The sequence below is a fragment of the Galeopterus variegatus genome, unplaced genomic scaffold (genome assembly GCF_000696425.1).
Source record: "Galeopterus variegatus unplaced genomic scaffold, G_variegatus-3.0.2 Scaffold488, whole genome shotgun sequence".
In the NCBI taxonomy this organism is placed as follows: Eukaryota; Metazoa; Chordata; class Mammalia; order Dermoptera; family Cynocephalidae; genus Galeopterus; species Galeopterus variegatus.
In genome coordinates, this window is record NW_007726599.1 from 470819 (window position 1) to 486158 (window position 15340).

At 46.9% G+C, this 15340-nt stretch overlaps 1 protein-coding gene across 1 annotated transcript in view; it reads left to right on the plus strand.

Moving 5' to 3' along the window:
• The window catches only part of RGS9 (regulator of G-protein signaling 9), a 72090-nt gene that overhangs the window by 30051 nt on the left and 26699 nt on the right, over positions 1-15340 (plus strand). The window contains exons 9-12 of the mRNA XM_008569385.1: positions 1631-1693; positions 9504-9533; positions 10361-10422; positions 12360-12473. Of these exons, the coding sequence (XP_008567607.1) occupies positions 1631-1693; positions 9504-9533; positions 10361-10422; positions 12360-12473 (269 nt within the window). The remainder of the gene's footprint in view (positions 1-1630; positions 1694-9503; positions 9534-10360; positions 10423-12359; positions 12474-15340) is intronic.

A 15340-nucleotide genomic window follows, 5' to 3' on the forward strand; every position in this document is an offset into this window, starting at 1 on the left:
AGCAGCAGAGCCAGGATTGGAACTCAGAGGTGCCTGAATGAAGCCTGGACTCCCCCTAAGCACTGCTCTGTTACTCCTCTTTCCCCACTCGGCCCGAGACAAAAACTGCAGAGTAAGGGGAAGAAGCACTGAGGGAAAAGTCAGGAGGTCCACATGTATTAATCCCTGTGAACTCTTACTGAGCTTGAGAGTTACCCGGCTATTCATCCCTCCATCCCTCCCTCCCTCCCTACGTCATCTACCCATCCACTCACTTATCCATCCATCCATCCACCCACGCACTCACTTACCCACCCACCCATCCACCCATCCATCCACTCAACCAACCATCCATCTATCCATCCATCCACCCATCCATCCACCATCCATCCATCTATCCATCCACCCTCCCATTCAACCACCCATCCATCCACCCATCCACTCACCCACCCATGGATGCACCCATCCATCCACTCAACCAACCAACCACCAATCCATCCATCCATCCATCCATCCATCCATCCATCCATCCATCCATCCATCCATCCATCCATCCATCCATCCATCCATCCATCCATCCATCCATCCATCCATCCATCCATCCATCCATCCATCCATCCATCCATCCATCCATCCATCCATCCATCCATCCATCCATCCATCCATCCATCCATCCATCCATCCATCCATCCATCCATCCATCCATCCATCCATCCATCCATCCATCCATCCATCCATCCATCCATCCATCCATCCATCCATCCATCCATCCATCCATCCATCCATCCATCCATCCATCCATCCATCCATCCATCCATCCATCCATCCATCCATCCATCCATCCATCCATCCATCCATCCATCCATCTATCCACCCATCCACCTATCCATCCACTCAACCAACCATCCATCCATTCATCCATCCATCTATACATCCACCCACCCATTCACCCATCCATCCATCCATCCATCCATCCATCCATCCATCCATCCATCCATCCATCCATCCATCCATCCATCCATCCATCCACCCATCCAACCACCCATCCATGGATGCACCCATCCATCCACTCAACCAACCAACCACCAATCCATCCATCCATCCATCTGTCCATCTACCCACCCATCCACTCAACCAACCAACCACCAATCCATCCATCCATCCATCTGTCCATCTACCCACCCATCCACTCAACCAACCATCCATCCATCCATCCATCCATCTATCCATCCACCCACCCATTCACCCACCCATCCATCCACCCATCCATCCATCCATCCATCCATCCATCCATCCATCCATCCACCCATTCAACCACCCATCCATCCACCCATCCAACCACCCATCCATCCATCTATCCATCCACCCATCCATCCATCCATCCATCATCCATCCATCATCCATCCATCCACCCATGTATCCATTCTTTCATCCCACTGTTAGGTGCTGGGGATGCTGTGGTGGCAGGACAGTCCTCATGAATCTCACCAGCTCACCTGGAGGTTTAACACACCCTCATAGTTCCCAGTGGGCTAGGGCACAAGCCCTTCTCAACTTGATCTCACATTAGCAGCTTGGCCAAGACGTGAAGTTGATCAAAAACTGGAGATTCTCCTTGTAGTGATACTTGTGTTGTTTTTGTTCCATTCAGCCAGGAATGAACGATGTGCTGGATTATGGCCTGGACCGAGTGACCAATCCTAATGAAGTTAAGGTAAATCAGGTACGTCTCTGCTCCATACTTAGGTCAGGTTCTGAGGCTGGGAGAGTGTCCACGTGTGTATCTGGGTTGGCAGAGAGGGGACCATGGCCAGGGTCCTGGTAAAGATAATGATAGATGGATGAGAGAAGTGGAGTACAGGTCAGAGCAGGTGGCATCAAGATGGTTGGTTTTCAGACTTTCCTGAGTTACTTCCCCTTGTGAAAATCTGATGAACGTTATGAACTCATCCTGCCCAGAGATGCACAGACAGACATTTTGCACACAAATTCAGCCAGTTCCTTGACCTTGAGAAGTTGATAGGCCCCAGGCTCAAAGCCCTTCAATCAACTTTGGATTTAAGCCTTAATCCACAGGGCAGGGCCTGGAATGTCACATTTTCTTTCACATCCCAATGGGGTAGGATTTTTGCAAAGATTCTTCCATACTTTTTATTTTAAAAAGACCCTTTCCTTAAATAGGCCACCTTTCATGATAATTGGATAAATTTCTTCTTCCTTTTTTTTTTTTATTTAAAGAAATGCAGTTTATAAAGCTGTTGAAACTGTGGCACTATTGACATTTTGGGCCTCATAACTCTTTGGGGGTGGGTTGTCCTGTGCATTGCAGGATGTTTAGCACATCCCTGGCCTCTACCCACTAGATGCCAGTACTTCCATTCTTCTTGCCCCCCACCACCCCCCAGTCCTGACAATCAAAATGTTCCCAGACATTGCCCAGTATACTCTGGGGTGGGAGTCAAGATTGCCCCAGTTGAGAACCACTGATCCCAGCAACTCAGCCTAAAACCCATTTAAACTTGTCTTGGATGGTTTATTGCTCTCTAACATTGCCCTTGGGCAGCAAGGGGTCAGTCACCCCCTTAGCCTAGCATGTCACCTACAAGGCTTGACAGTGCCTCAAGGCATGAGTGGGAGCCTGGAGGGATGTGCCCGGAAAGGAGGAAGATGGAAGCAGGAGGAGGAAGAGAAAGGTTGGGCAGCTCTGGGACAGAGTCTGCTTTTGCTGGCTAGGACACATGGAGAGGGACACTGAGTCCCCAGGGAGTGTCAGTGGGGGGATCGTTAGACCCTTGTCCACCAGCTGCAGAGACCTTCCTTAGATACACACGTGTGGCGCTGTCAGCCTTTACTCCGCAGAGTTCCCAGCACAGCCTTTCCCATGTTCCCCTTGTCAGATAACAGATCAGGCCTTGTGAGCTTGGTCACCATGGAAACAGAACAGAGGAGTAAAACACTGAACCCGGTGGAAGATTTGCTTTTTTCGTGGGTGACTGGCAGTTCTGGAAACCTCTTTGCTGTGGAGGAGGGGGGCGGGTAGAGGCAGAAAGCACATCACTGGCGGTGACGTGGGTGGGGCTTGGAGATGGGACCAGAGCCAGCCAGGACGGTGCTCAGCTGTGTGCGTGTGTGTGTTGGGCGGGGGTACCTTAACCTCAGCAATTTGGGAGGGCACCATCCTGGGTGTCGTGGTTGGGCTGGCTTCCAGACGACCCTCCTCGTGGGAAGCATCTTCGTGCTCCCCGGCCATCAGGTGGTGGCAGGGGGAACGTGCCTGCTGGTTTTCAAGCCCATTTCCTGCCTGACGCTGGCGATGCTGTCAGCACTGGGCCAGGTGTGCACGAGACCAGTGCACTCCACGTGGGGTTGGCACGCTGGGCCTGCACCGCCGCTCACTGTCCCCTCCCTGTCTTTCTCCCGCAGCTGTCTTTCTCCTGTCTGTGCTCTCTGGCCGCTGTGGAGTGTTAAGAAGAATGAGGAGCCATAGTTCTCATGCATGTGGGGCCCCTCCCAGCCCCAGCGTGCCTGTCGCATCCAGCTGTTCAGGGACACTGAGGCTGGTGCTGTGTTTTCTCTGTTGCAGCATTTCCCACCGTCTGACTGAGTGTCCCTTGTTTTTCCGTGTTTATCTGCCCTGAGAGGAGAGGGTCACCGAGAATGCAAAGTATCCCCAAATGCATAGGGTTTGGATTTTTGTCTCAGTTCATAGAACCCTGGGTGCCTGAGTTGGTGTGAAGAGAAAGGTCATTTCTCAGATAGAGTACATTTTTTTTTTTTTAAAAGATGACCGGTAAGGGGATCTTAACCCTCGACTTGGTGTTGTCAGCACCACACTCACCCAGTGAGCGAACCGGCCATCCCTATATGGGATCCGAACCCGTGGCCTTGGTGTTATCAGCACCGCACTCTACCGAGTGAGCCACAGGCTGGCCCAGATAGAGTACATTTTTGAAAAGATGTCTGTTTTCCTTAAATGGAGGCAAATAACCATCAAGCATAAGAAAGGAAGCTGTTAGGACAGCAGGTGTCTGAGACCCTGGGGAACCCACTCCCTCAGGCTGATGGCTACTGGCAAGGCTGCCAACCCTGGGAGGGACTGGCAGGGGCCAGGGGCACACCCAAGAAGTGTGTCGTCTCTCAGCTTCCATACCTTGAGGCATGGGGGGGCCCAGGTGTGCACAGTCCCCCACGTTCCCTTTATTTCAAAGAGCATTTGGCCCTGCAGTTAGGGGACTGAGTGGAGTGGCCAGGTGGGGCAGTGCCCAGGGATGGCATTTCCTCCCGATCCCTGCGCCCCAGGAAATGATGGGGGCAGGGCTGCTCAGGATGGGTCACCCCTGTCATTTAGCAGTGAGGGGCAGTGCCGCATGCTGAAGACAGCCTTGACATTGGAATGAACCCGGGCTCTGCCACTCCCTGGCTGTGTGGTCTTGGGCAAGCTTTGGAGCCATCCAAATTTCAGTTTTCTCATCTATAAAATGGGTGTAGAAATATTTATTTCTCTGAGGATTAAGCAGGATTGTTTATGTGAAGTGTCTGGAACATATCCAAGGTGGTGACACTCCAGATGTGGTATCTATTATTACTATAACTGCCGCCATGTGGTGAGAGAGATCATTCATGGGGCCCTGTAGACCTCAGACCCATTTTGGGGGACTGTACCTTGCCAATTTCCTCTTCTGTTTTCACACCTTCTCATACCTCTTCCTTGGATGGAGGCAGAGGGAAGAAGACACACACCAGTTCCTGCCTCTCTCCCCATCCAACAGCTGCTGAGAACAGCGGTCTACACTGGCGTGCACACTGGTCTTTGGTAAAAGGCAGAAACCTGGCCGCACAGTATTGAACACTGTGCTCTGCAGAGCACTCAGCCTGGACTCCCAGTGAGCAAAAGCCCCTTAGATGCTCCCGCCAATGGGGGACAGCCTGCTTTCTTCTGGTGGCCCCTTGTGTGACCACAAGAAGTGCTCCACACCTAGAACAGCTCAGCTGAGACTCACAACAACCCCAGTTCATAGACAAGGCAACAGGCCTCTAAGAGAGAGAAGGTAACTCATCCATGAACACACAGCTTGGAAATGGTGAAGCCGGGATCTTAGCCTCAGCTGACGGCCACCACAGTCCATACCTTGTCTGATGCTTTCTGATGTCCATTAGGTGGCTTTTGGAAGCTTTGCTGGATTTTGCTAAATGCATTAAGAGAGGTCATATCATTTTCATTTTAAACATGACAAAACCGAAACAGAAAGATTTAGCCGTTTGCCCAAGGTGGCCCAGCTGGGATTCAGATTTAGGTCTTTCCAGTTCTGTGGCTCATGCTCTTCCCCGATGCCATTACCCCACCCAACCCCCACTCAGGCCCAGCTTCACAGGCAGGTGACTTTGGAGTCACCCAAGGCGCCCCACGCACAGAAAGGCCCTTGCTTGATTTAATTTTCAGCTGCCATTGTCTTAAAATTCTTTACGCTTTTTTCTGGACAAGGGGCCCTGCCATCCCGCCTCTGCCTGATCAGGAAGGACCTGGCAGGTGATTGCAACCTCGAATCCTCCGCTCCTTGGACACCTGCCTCTCATCGCTTTTCTTGTCTGCTTTGCATTAACCACTTCCGTTTCTGGATTTCCCCGTTTCTGCCTTTTGACCCTCTCTCTGCTCACGGTGTGGGTGCTGCCTGCCTCCTCCTGGCTCCTGCCTCTGCCTCTCCCTCGAGGCTTGCCTGACCCTCCACCTCTGTACTTTTGCAGATCCCTGCCTGGCTGCCTCGCCTCCTTGTCCGGGCTTATCCCTCCTCTGGGCCCCCAGGGCCTCTCAGGGCATGACCTTGCCCCTCCCACCCTGTGACAACTGTCTGCAGCCTCCATCCAGGTTTTGGGCCACAAGCCAGCCACAGAGCTGTGTAAACAAGTCTAGATGTGTCCCTATTTGGACAACTCTGCCAGCAAAAAATAATAAGTTGCTAGAATTCCAAGAATGCACAGCATTCAAAGATTCCTTAGGCAGGATATTCCTCCTGGAGTGAAGCGTGTCACTCAGATGAGGACTAAAGAAGTGGCTTCACTGCAGGAGTGCCAACTGCTGAGAAAGGAGGGGAGTTGTGCATGAATTCCAGGGTGAAAGAAAGAGTTTATTTCTTCTTATTTTACCATGAGCTGGTTTTCTTTGAATTGCTTAGAGTTGTGTGTGTGCGTATTTTTTTAATAACTTCACTTTACTTTCAAATAATGTTTTTTATGGCCTTTGGCTTAGTAATAATAATACAGATGTAGGTTTGCACGATTTAGCAAATAAAAATACAGGCTTCCCAGTTAAAATTGAATTTCAGATAAACGATGAATAACTTTTTTAGTATAAGTGTGTCCCAACTACTACCTGGGCATCCTGTATCTTATCTTGTTTTTTAAGTCTTTTTATCTGTTCTTTTTGTGTATTTTATCTTGTAATTAGGGCTAAAATCACACTATGCATATGCTCAAAAGCGGTATATTAGTCCCAATTTGTAGTCACTGGATACTGAGTCTCTGCTATATACCAGTCACCTATGTCTATTATCTTATCTAATCCCTTTTTTTCTACCCTCCTTTTACAAATGAGAAATCAGAGGCTCTAAGATGCTAATTAACTTACCCAAGGTCACATGCCAATAAGTGGTAGAACCAGGATTTTAACCTTGGTCTGACCCCCAAAGCCCACACTCTTTCTCGACCCTCCTTCAGCTCCTCATCAAATTCTTTCTTTGCCTTTTAGAAAAGTCTAGAACCCTTTCCCTACACTGCCCCAACACACACACACCCCTAGAAGGGCAGAGATACCTGTGTGTCATTCTAGAGGAAGCTGATCTCGTGGACTGCTATTCTTAAAGCTAGAAACAAAAGCTATAATTCACATAAACAATCCAAGGGAGAGGTGGGGAGTCTCAGGTTCAACGGAGAGCACGCGGCAGTCTGATTCCCAGAAGATGGCTGGGAATTCTGGGAATCAGAAATAAACAGCAAGCCACATGACAGAGGCAGAGCCCTAAAAAACATAATAAAATCAAATGCAATGAAAAGATGTATAAAAATTTTAAAACCCCGAAGCCTGAGATAATGGCCCCAGAAGCAAACATATTAGGTCAAAGGAGAACCAGGAGAGGTAGCATAGAAATGCGTGTGTGCACATGACTGTGATGGGTAAGTACAGCTCCCTGTGCAGCCCAGAGACACCAGGACAGCAGGATCCCACTCCTTCCACCTGTGTTCATCCGCTCAGGGCCCTGTGCCCTTGTGCTGGCCACAGAACGGTGGTGACAGACAGGAAGTGTGCTCGTGGGTGCTGGGCACTTTGAAGGAGGGTGTTTATAACACTGGCTGCTGAGCACGGGCCCAGCACAATTTCCATCTTTACCATCATTAGTGATAATTAGAGTTTCCTGTGTTTGTGCTTCATCTCGTGATTGGGGCTCACCCTCTGTGTTGGTTTTAATTTTAAATGAAATGACTGGACAGAGTCATTCCATTCTGCAGCATTCTCAGCTTCAGGGCAGGGAAGGAATTGGTGAAGAGAGCAGGCTGGGTAGGAGAGGGTTAGCAGGTTCAAGGATTTTCTCTTTCTGATAAATCACTCCTCAGCTCTGCAAAGGGCAGAGCTGGGTTTGAATCCTGGCTCAGCCAATTACTGACCAAGGAGTGTTGAGAAAGTTATCCACAACTTCTCAGAGCCTTGGTTTCCTCAGGTGAAAATCAGTCTAATAAAATCCCTCTCCTTTAAGCTTTGCAAAAGCTCAAAGAGGTATAAATTGCTTTGCAGTAATTGCTAGGCAGTTATTTTTATGCAAAAGTTCAGCTTCCCCTTTGAGCAGAGGGCATAGACCGGTATTATTCAGACTGTTCTGAACAATCCACTCCAGCAAGACTCTAACAGAAGGATCTGATTATATTAGATTTGAATGCAAGTTCACTTTGACCGCAGGGTCCTTTTTTACCTGAAATGCATGTCTTCTAAAACAGTGCCTTATGTTGAGAGAGAATGAGAACAAATAATATGTGTGATTGCTAAAACACTTGAATCATTTGGAAAGTGCATTCAATTTTTTAAGTGGAAAATATTCTATTAAGCTTAGACAACGTCCCCATTTTTCTAGGCCTTCAAGCACACTGAGGTCATCATTTATTTGATATTTATTGAGCATTTACTCTGCATCAGACATTATGCTAGGGAAGATAGACATGATCTTCCTGCCTTTTATGAGCCTTAATGGTGACACATATATTAAACAAAGAGCCACACAAATAAATATATAATTAAAATTCTGATAAGTGCTATGAAGGGGGAGGTTAGGATATGTGAGAGTCCAAAACAGAGAGACCTACCCGGGCTTCACCTTTCTGAGATAACTCTCCCTACTCCTCAATGCAGGAAAAAGATTTCCTGTGAAAAGCAATGACATAACAGCAATCCAGCGAAGCAAAGTAAAACCCAGTATGGATTAGAAAGGCGAGGCGAGTACATGACATTCTACATTGGGTCCTCCTTTATTCCTTGTCAAGGGGCTCAGGGGCCAGTACGTGTTTTTCTAACAGGCTGATAGGAAGTACTGTCCTTGGACTTTCAATTCTATCCCAAGTGAAGACTTGGTTGGGTTAAGCAGCTGGAAATTAAGAGGTTCAGCCTGAAGTATAAGACCAACCAGCCCCCCCATGACACAACCAAATCTGGGAAAACTGAGACTAGAATTATCACTGTGCATAACCTCAGAGTTGCATGGGGCAGAAAAGTAGTGCTAAGGAAGCACATCCCTCTCCAATTCTACGTACTTTAATTGGAGGCAGATCTGAATGGTTTCCAGAAGCTTCTAAGAGTCTAAATTTAGAGACCCTCTTGGAGCCATCCTTTCTCTGCTGTAACTCAAAAAGTCCAGCAGGAAGACACAATGCAGCTCATTCCCAGCCTGAACTCACTCCAGCAGCATCAGCGAGGGGATGGGCCCGATGTGATCTTCCACACTGCAGCTCAGCTCTGGTTGCAGTGAATGCAGGTCTCCAGTCTTTCAGTTGTGTGCTTTATTTTGGCAATATGGCTTTTTTTTCTGTTTCAACTTGTGGTGTTGGTCATGTCGTTATAAATACCTGCAGAATGAACTTCCCCATTCCTTCAGAGCTCTCCACTGTGAGCAAAGAAACTAACTCAAGATCCACCCTAGTCTCTCCATCTTTATCTCTCTGTCCACACCTCAAACATTATGGTAGATGGTAGGCTAGGACCAACCTCAAGCTTGGTCTTTAGTTCATCTTGGCTTTTAGGTCAACAGCATAAAGTTATAGTGGTAAATTATACTACCTCCTGCCCCAAGTCTCTTAGTTGATATTATTCTCCAGTGGTTGTGTAGAATATGGTGGAGGTGGTGGTAATGGGGAAATCCTACCTTTTAAGTAAGAAAACATGGGCAGTTTTCTCATGGGGGAGGATTTTTATTTTTTCAAATGGTTATTTGAACTGTAATTATTTCATGGTATTTGTTTAATGGTTTTGCTTTTTTTTTGTTTTACAGAAAGAAACTATCACTGCTGTCAGAAAAGAGGTAATTAGTGTCCCAGTCCCAGTGAGTTAGATTTTAAGTCCTCCAACCAATTCTATATACTTGGGCTTTATGCTCTGTACTCAGACATGAAATGAAAACCATGTGTGATGTTCACACCATTGTTTCCAAATCAATGGACAGCACAGAATGACAAAACATCTGTTGTAAGATCTGAATGGGGCTGCTGCTCAGACTCAACATGGGACACCCCCGCTTGAAAGCACAGATCTGAGGGATGGCCAGAGAGGGCCATGGGGGTGGTACTGCAGTGTCCACATCTCCAGCCTGGCCTCTGCTCCTACAATTACTGTGCCATTCAGTATCTATCTAGGGTGGCAAATTACCTACTTAGGCAGATCTTATATCCAGGACCCAAGACAGAGCCCTGGAAAGCATTGGCCATTGAGGTGGATGTGTCAATGGATATCTGAATGGAGAAGAAGGTGGTTGAGGAGGTGGTTCTGCTGACGCTGCAGAACCAGGAAGATTAAGGATGTCACCTGTAGTGGGGACACTCTGCTTCTGTCAGCCAGAGGCACCTGAGGGAAAAACCAAGCATCTGTCCCCATGTCTCAGTTTAATGCCCCTTAGGACGTTTTTTTCAGCTGATGCCTTTTTCCAGACCAACAGATACTGGGTTGAGGAGGCTACTAATTTGGAGTTTGGGGTTACATGTCTCCTGTGGGCCTGAGGTGGCTGGCTTGAAGAGAAGGGGTCTTGTTATGGGTAAATGGCTTCTGGTTTGGGAGGCCATATATAAGTGTCAGTGTTAGTGACACTCAAGGGTGGGGACATTGGACATCTTCTAACACCTGTGTCTCTTCCAGATCATGTATTACCAACAGGCCTTAATGAGGTCTACGGTGAAGTCTTCGGTGTCCCTTGGAGGGTATGTCCCTGATTTATTGGTCTTGCTGAGGTTTGTGTATAGGTAGGCAAGGGGAGAACTTCTGCTTTAAGGGAAACTTGACAAGTCATGAACTGAATGACTTAAGATCCTAAAGAACTGCGGGGGACAGAACTAGCCTCTTTAGTTCCTAGTTTTTCACTCCGAGTTAGTCTCCAGGTCTCATCCTGGGTTAGGAAAAATTGAGGGTGGGTGAGGTTCTATAAACATCTTTGTTTCTTAGAGTCCATTAATGTATGGATGGGGAAGGTAGGAAGAGTTGAAAGTCCATGTACTGGACCCTATGGGGACTCATGAGAGCCTGTGTTCCTGTCATTACCCATCCAAATTTACTAGGAATCTGTGGGTTATGCTTACTGGCTCAGTGTGCTATTAAATGTTCATGGCTAACCTTTGATTTAAAATCCAATTAGGATAAATTGAAAATTTATGATTGATTTATTGAACTTTCAGGCTATTTTGATCTAGTCGCCCTTTGGTCATTATCTTGGAGACACAAAAGGGTTTAGTGTCTCCCAAGTGCAAGCAGATATACTTTCGAAATGTGGAATTTGGTTTAGGATCACCTTGCTAACTCTGAGATCTTCCTACACACATAGAAATAAACTCAGCTTATTCCTGGGGAGGCACAGTGAGACTAATCATTTATTCTGACTGTGTGGGACTCAAGTGGTGGTACTGATCAAGGCTGAAGTTGCTGTGTTTTGTCCTGTGCCTTCCTTCCAATATGGTTAGGGTTGGGCGCTTGTAAAAATCTTTTATGTCTTCTCAAATCCCTAGTTAGCAAAAATGCCACGTGTCCAGGAAAATGTACCCTAACCCCACTCACATTTTTCAGTGACCCTGTCTGCTGCTGCTGAGCCCTGATCCTGGATGAGGAGAGTGCACCTGTGCTCAGTGCACGCTCACTACGGTTATAATGATAATCTCTGTTCTGTGAGGAGGTCAAAACCATTTACTCTGATGTTCCAGAAACCCAGTTTCATGAAATGAAACAGAAATAAAATTGAAGGAGACACAAGGATGCTTCTTAGACCCACTTTCCAATTTTTACTGGTCTTAGGGCCTTGTTAGTATAATTCTGGCATCATTAGTGTCTGGACCTGTGGACGAGTTTTTTCTTTTCCTCACCTACTTCACTGGTTGAATCCAGTGAATGTTCTGGTTGAAGAATGAGTGAGAAATGAAGCCGAAGAGGATTGAGTATGCAAACCCAGTTCTCTAGTTTAGCTCTAGGGCATGGAACCTGTTCTAGCAAAATCCCATGGCTGTGTGCAGACTTCATGGCAGGTGCTTATGTATCCACCCTGGACATAATTCCCCACCTATGGGATGGAGGAACAGCAGGTTTTCCATACTTCCCAGATACCAAGAGATGTGTTGACTCAGAAGCTTGCCTCAACTCAAGAGAATTAGTTCTTGCCCCAAATAGTGGCTTTGGGGTTCACATCTCAATGGAACCACAGGTTTTGAATAATGGGTCTGAGTTCCCAAACCCAAGCATTATCCTGACAAAGGGTGGAACACAACACAGCGACCATCTTGGCAAGAAGGTGGCAACCACATTCCTCCAAGGTGGGCTCTATGACACTTGTTTGAACATGGGCACACCAAGTCAGCTTTGAATTTTAAAAACTCCCAATAAAATATAAAGAGGCCGTATTTTAATAAACTACGTATGGAGAAATGACCAAGGGACTGGACTGGGAGACAGTATTTCGTTTTGCAAGTAGAATAGGGACAATTCTTGTTAAACACCTGCCAATCCTAAGGGCTATTAGAGAATTTCTCTAAGAAGACAGTAATAAAGATGTGCCTAAATCAACACAGGAAAAGAATAGCTGGTCAATCAACCCGAGTATTGATCTAGTCTCTTGGATGCAGAGCTTCTGAGAAATTGTTTTCCATTTGCTTTTCAGGATTGTCAAATACAGTGAGCAGTTCTCATCCAATGATGCTATCATGTCAGGCTGCCTCCCAAGCAATCCTTGGATAACAGATGACACCCAGTTCTGGGATTTAAATGCCAAGTTGTATGTATTCAATTTTTTTTTTCTTTTTTGCAGCTGGGTGGCCTGGGGATCCAAACCCTTGACCTTGGATTTATCAACACTGTGCTCTCACCACCTGAGCTACCCGGCCAGTCCTGTTTTTTTTTCTCTTGAAAATAGCTTTTGAATTATAATTCACATGCTGTACAATTCAACCACCTAATGTGTGTGATTCAATGGTTTTTATTGTATTCACAGAGCAGTGCAAGCATCATTACAATCAATTTTAAAGCTTTTTCATCACCCCAAAAAGAAACCCCATACCCTTCCAGCTCTAGGCAACCATGAATCTACTTTTTGTCTCTACGGATGTGCCTGTTCTGGACATTTCATATAAATGGAATCATACAATAGGTAGTCTTTTGTGACTAGCTTTTTTCAGTTATGCCTTCAAAGTTTATCCATGTTGTAACACATATCAGTACTTCTTCCTATTTATGGCTGAATAATATTCATTGCATGGATAGACCATGTTTTGATTATCCATTCATCCATTGATGGACATTTGGATTATTTCTGCCTTTTCGCTATTGGAATAATGCTGTTGTGAACATGCATGTGCAGGTTTTTCTGGGGACATATGGTTTCATTTCTCTTGGGTGTATACCTAAGAGTGGAATTGGTGGGTCAAATGGTGATTCTATGTTTAACAACATATTGTTTTTGAAAGGGGAAAAATATCATCTTCATGACTTTGCATATTTGATATCTAATAAGAGTAAAAAGTAAGTTTCAGGAGAGCAAGGTTGTAAATCTGCCTTGGCAATTATACCCCTCACTGCTATGCTTTGTTTGTGAATTTTGAACAGTGTTGCTAACTGTGTTTGCGTAAGTGTGTTGTTTGGAAGAGGGAGAAAGGCAGAAATGCAGAAGAGGAGTCCAAGCTAGCAGAGGAAGGAAGAAGAGACGGATGGAATAGACATGTCAGGGAAAGGTAGAGGAGGAGGAAGGAGAGAAGGGACTGCTGGCCTAGATGTGCAAGAGGTGATGGGAAAGGGAGAGAGCACCAGGAACAGGCCACAGCTTGGGTCAACGCCAAGGGCATGAGCATCTGAGGCATGAAGAACACATAGGTGACACCTATCCAGCCAGGTAAGCAGGCATAGCCTGGGGAGCGGGGCTGTTTCTGATCTCAGAGCAGCCCTTGCACCTCTTTCTGCAGCCTGCTGGGTGCAGCTGATGGGGTAAGAAGGCCACTCATCTGGAGTTTGGGGTCACCTATCTACTAGGTCGACTGCAGAACCAAAGACGCTCTGGGGGCCCTAGTTACCAGGATGGTTTTTGGAGCCTGTGCCTGTCTGCCAGTGTATCAGAGGAGAGGGGTGACCTGTACCTGCTCGTGGACAGGCATGTGTGGAATTCGGCTCTCCATGGAAGAGAAGGCAGGCAGGGCAACCTGGCCAGGAAAGGGGGTGTCCTAGGAAGGCCTGGGAAGGAGATGTGGACAGCAGCTGAATTTTAAATGAAATGGGGAGTATGGTATTGAAGATGGAGGTAGAGATTGCTGGTGAAAAAAAAAAGGGTAATGTTCTGTATAGGAGCCGTTGTTCAGAGGGTGCTGGGTGGATGCCAGATAGAATGCCCCATTGAAAATGGAAGCCTTGTTCTTAGGGGTTGAGATTTTAGAGCAGTATTAGAATTATCTGGGAAGCTTTAAAAAACATAAAAACAATGTCCGGCCCTTCCCCCAAAAAACCTCTTACTTAATTGGCCCGTGTTGTTCCCTGACCACCACTGGTTTTTTTTAAAAAGCTCCACTGGTTTTAGTGAGCAGCCAGGGTTCATGGGTCTGGCTTAGACATTGGTTCCCAGTGTGGCGCCAGGACCAGCAGCATCAGCATCACCAGAGAACATGTTAGAAATACCCATTTTTGGGCCCCACACCACTCCTACAGAATCGGAAACTGGGCATGGGGCCCAACGATCTGTGTTTGAATGAGTCTTCCAGATGATTCTGATGCACATTGAAGTTTGCAATTAATCCTGGCTCTGCTTCTTACTAATGACGCCTGGTAAATAATATAACCTCTTTGAGCCTCAGTCTTCTCAGCAATGAAATGGAATAACAACACTCAGCTCATAGTGTTGGCTTAAGGATCTGAGGATGTGTGCGAAGCCCAGAGCCTCACATGTGGTAACACTCCGTACACGGTAGCTGTTAATGTTATGGTATTCCTCCTGATTTTATGCTGACTGTCATCAAAATGGTACACTTGCTTGGCATACTTTGTTACGGATCTCGTAGACATCAGTCGTACCCAGCTATGGTCCCAGCTGCTACGACAGTGGCAAATGTGGGGTGGTATGGATTACCTTTGTTTCAAAGGGACTGAGTTGGGTTTAGGAGAAATGTGTAAGGAATAGGAGAGAAAACCAACTATAGTCATGTGCTGCATAACGAAGTTTTGGTTGGTGGTGGACTGCATGCATGGAAGTGGCCTAGCATAGGAGTCACAGGCCCAGGAGCCATCCTAGGTGTGCAATAGGCTGTGCCATCTAGGTTCATGTAAGTACTTACTAATGTTTGCACAACTTCGAAATCACCTAACACCGCATTTCTCAGAACATATCCCTGTCGTTAAGCAATGCTTGACTGTATTTTCCTGATTCTCTGGATGGTTAAACCTCAGCTAGCTGGACTCTAATGTCCTACCTGGCATCAGGGAAATCTTTCCAAATGTGGAAGTGGAGTGAGACTTACATCTTAGAGGGATCTCTGGGAGAGGGGACACAGATGGTACATGGGATCTACCCGGGGCGTGTGGCCTGAAGGCAGGTACAGGAAGAACCACCAGCTCCCACCAGAGCCGGGATGTTCCGGGGTGAAGGGGCAGCTGCGGTGGTGTCTG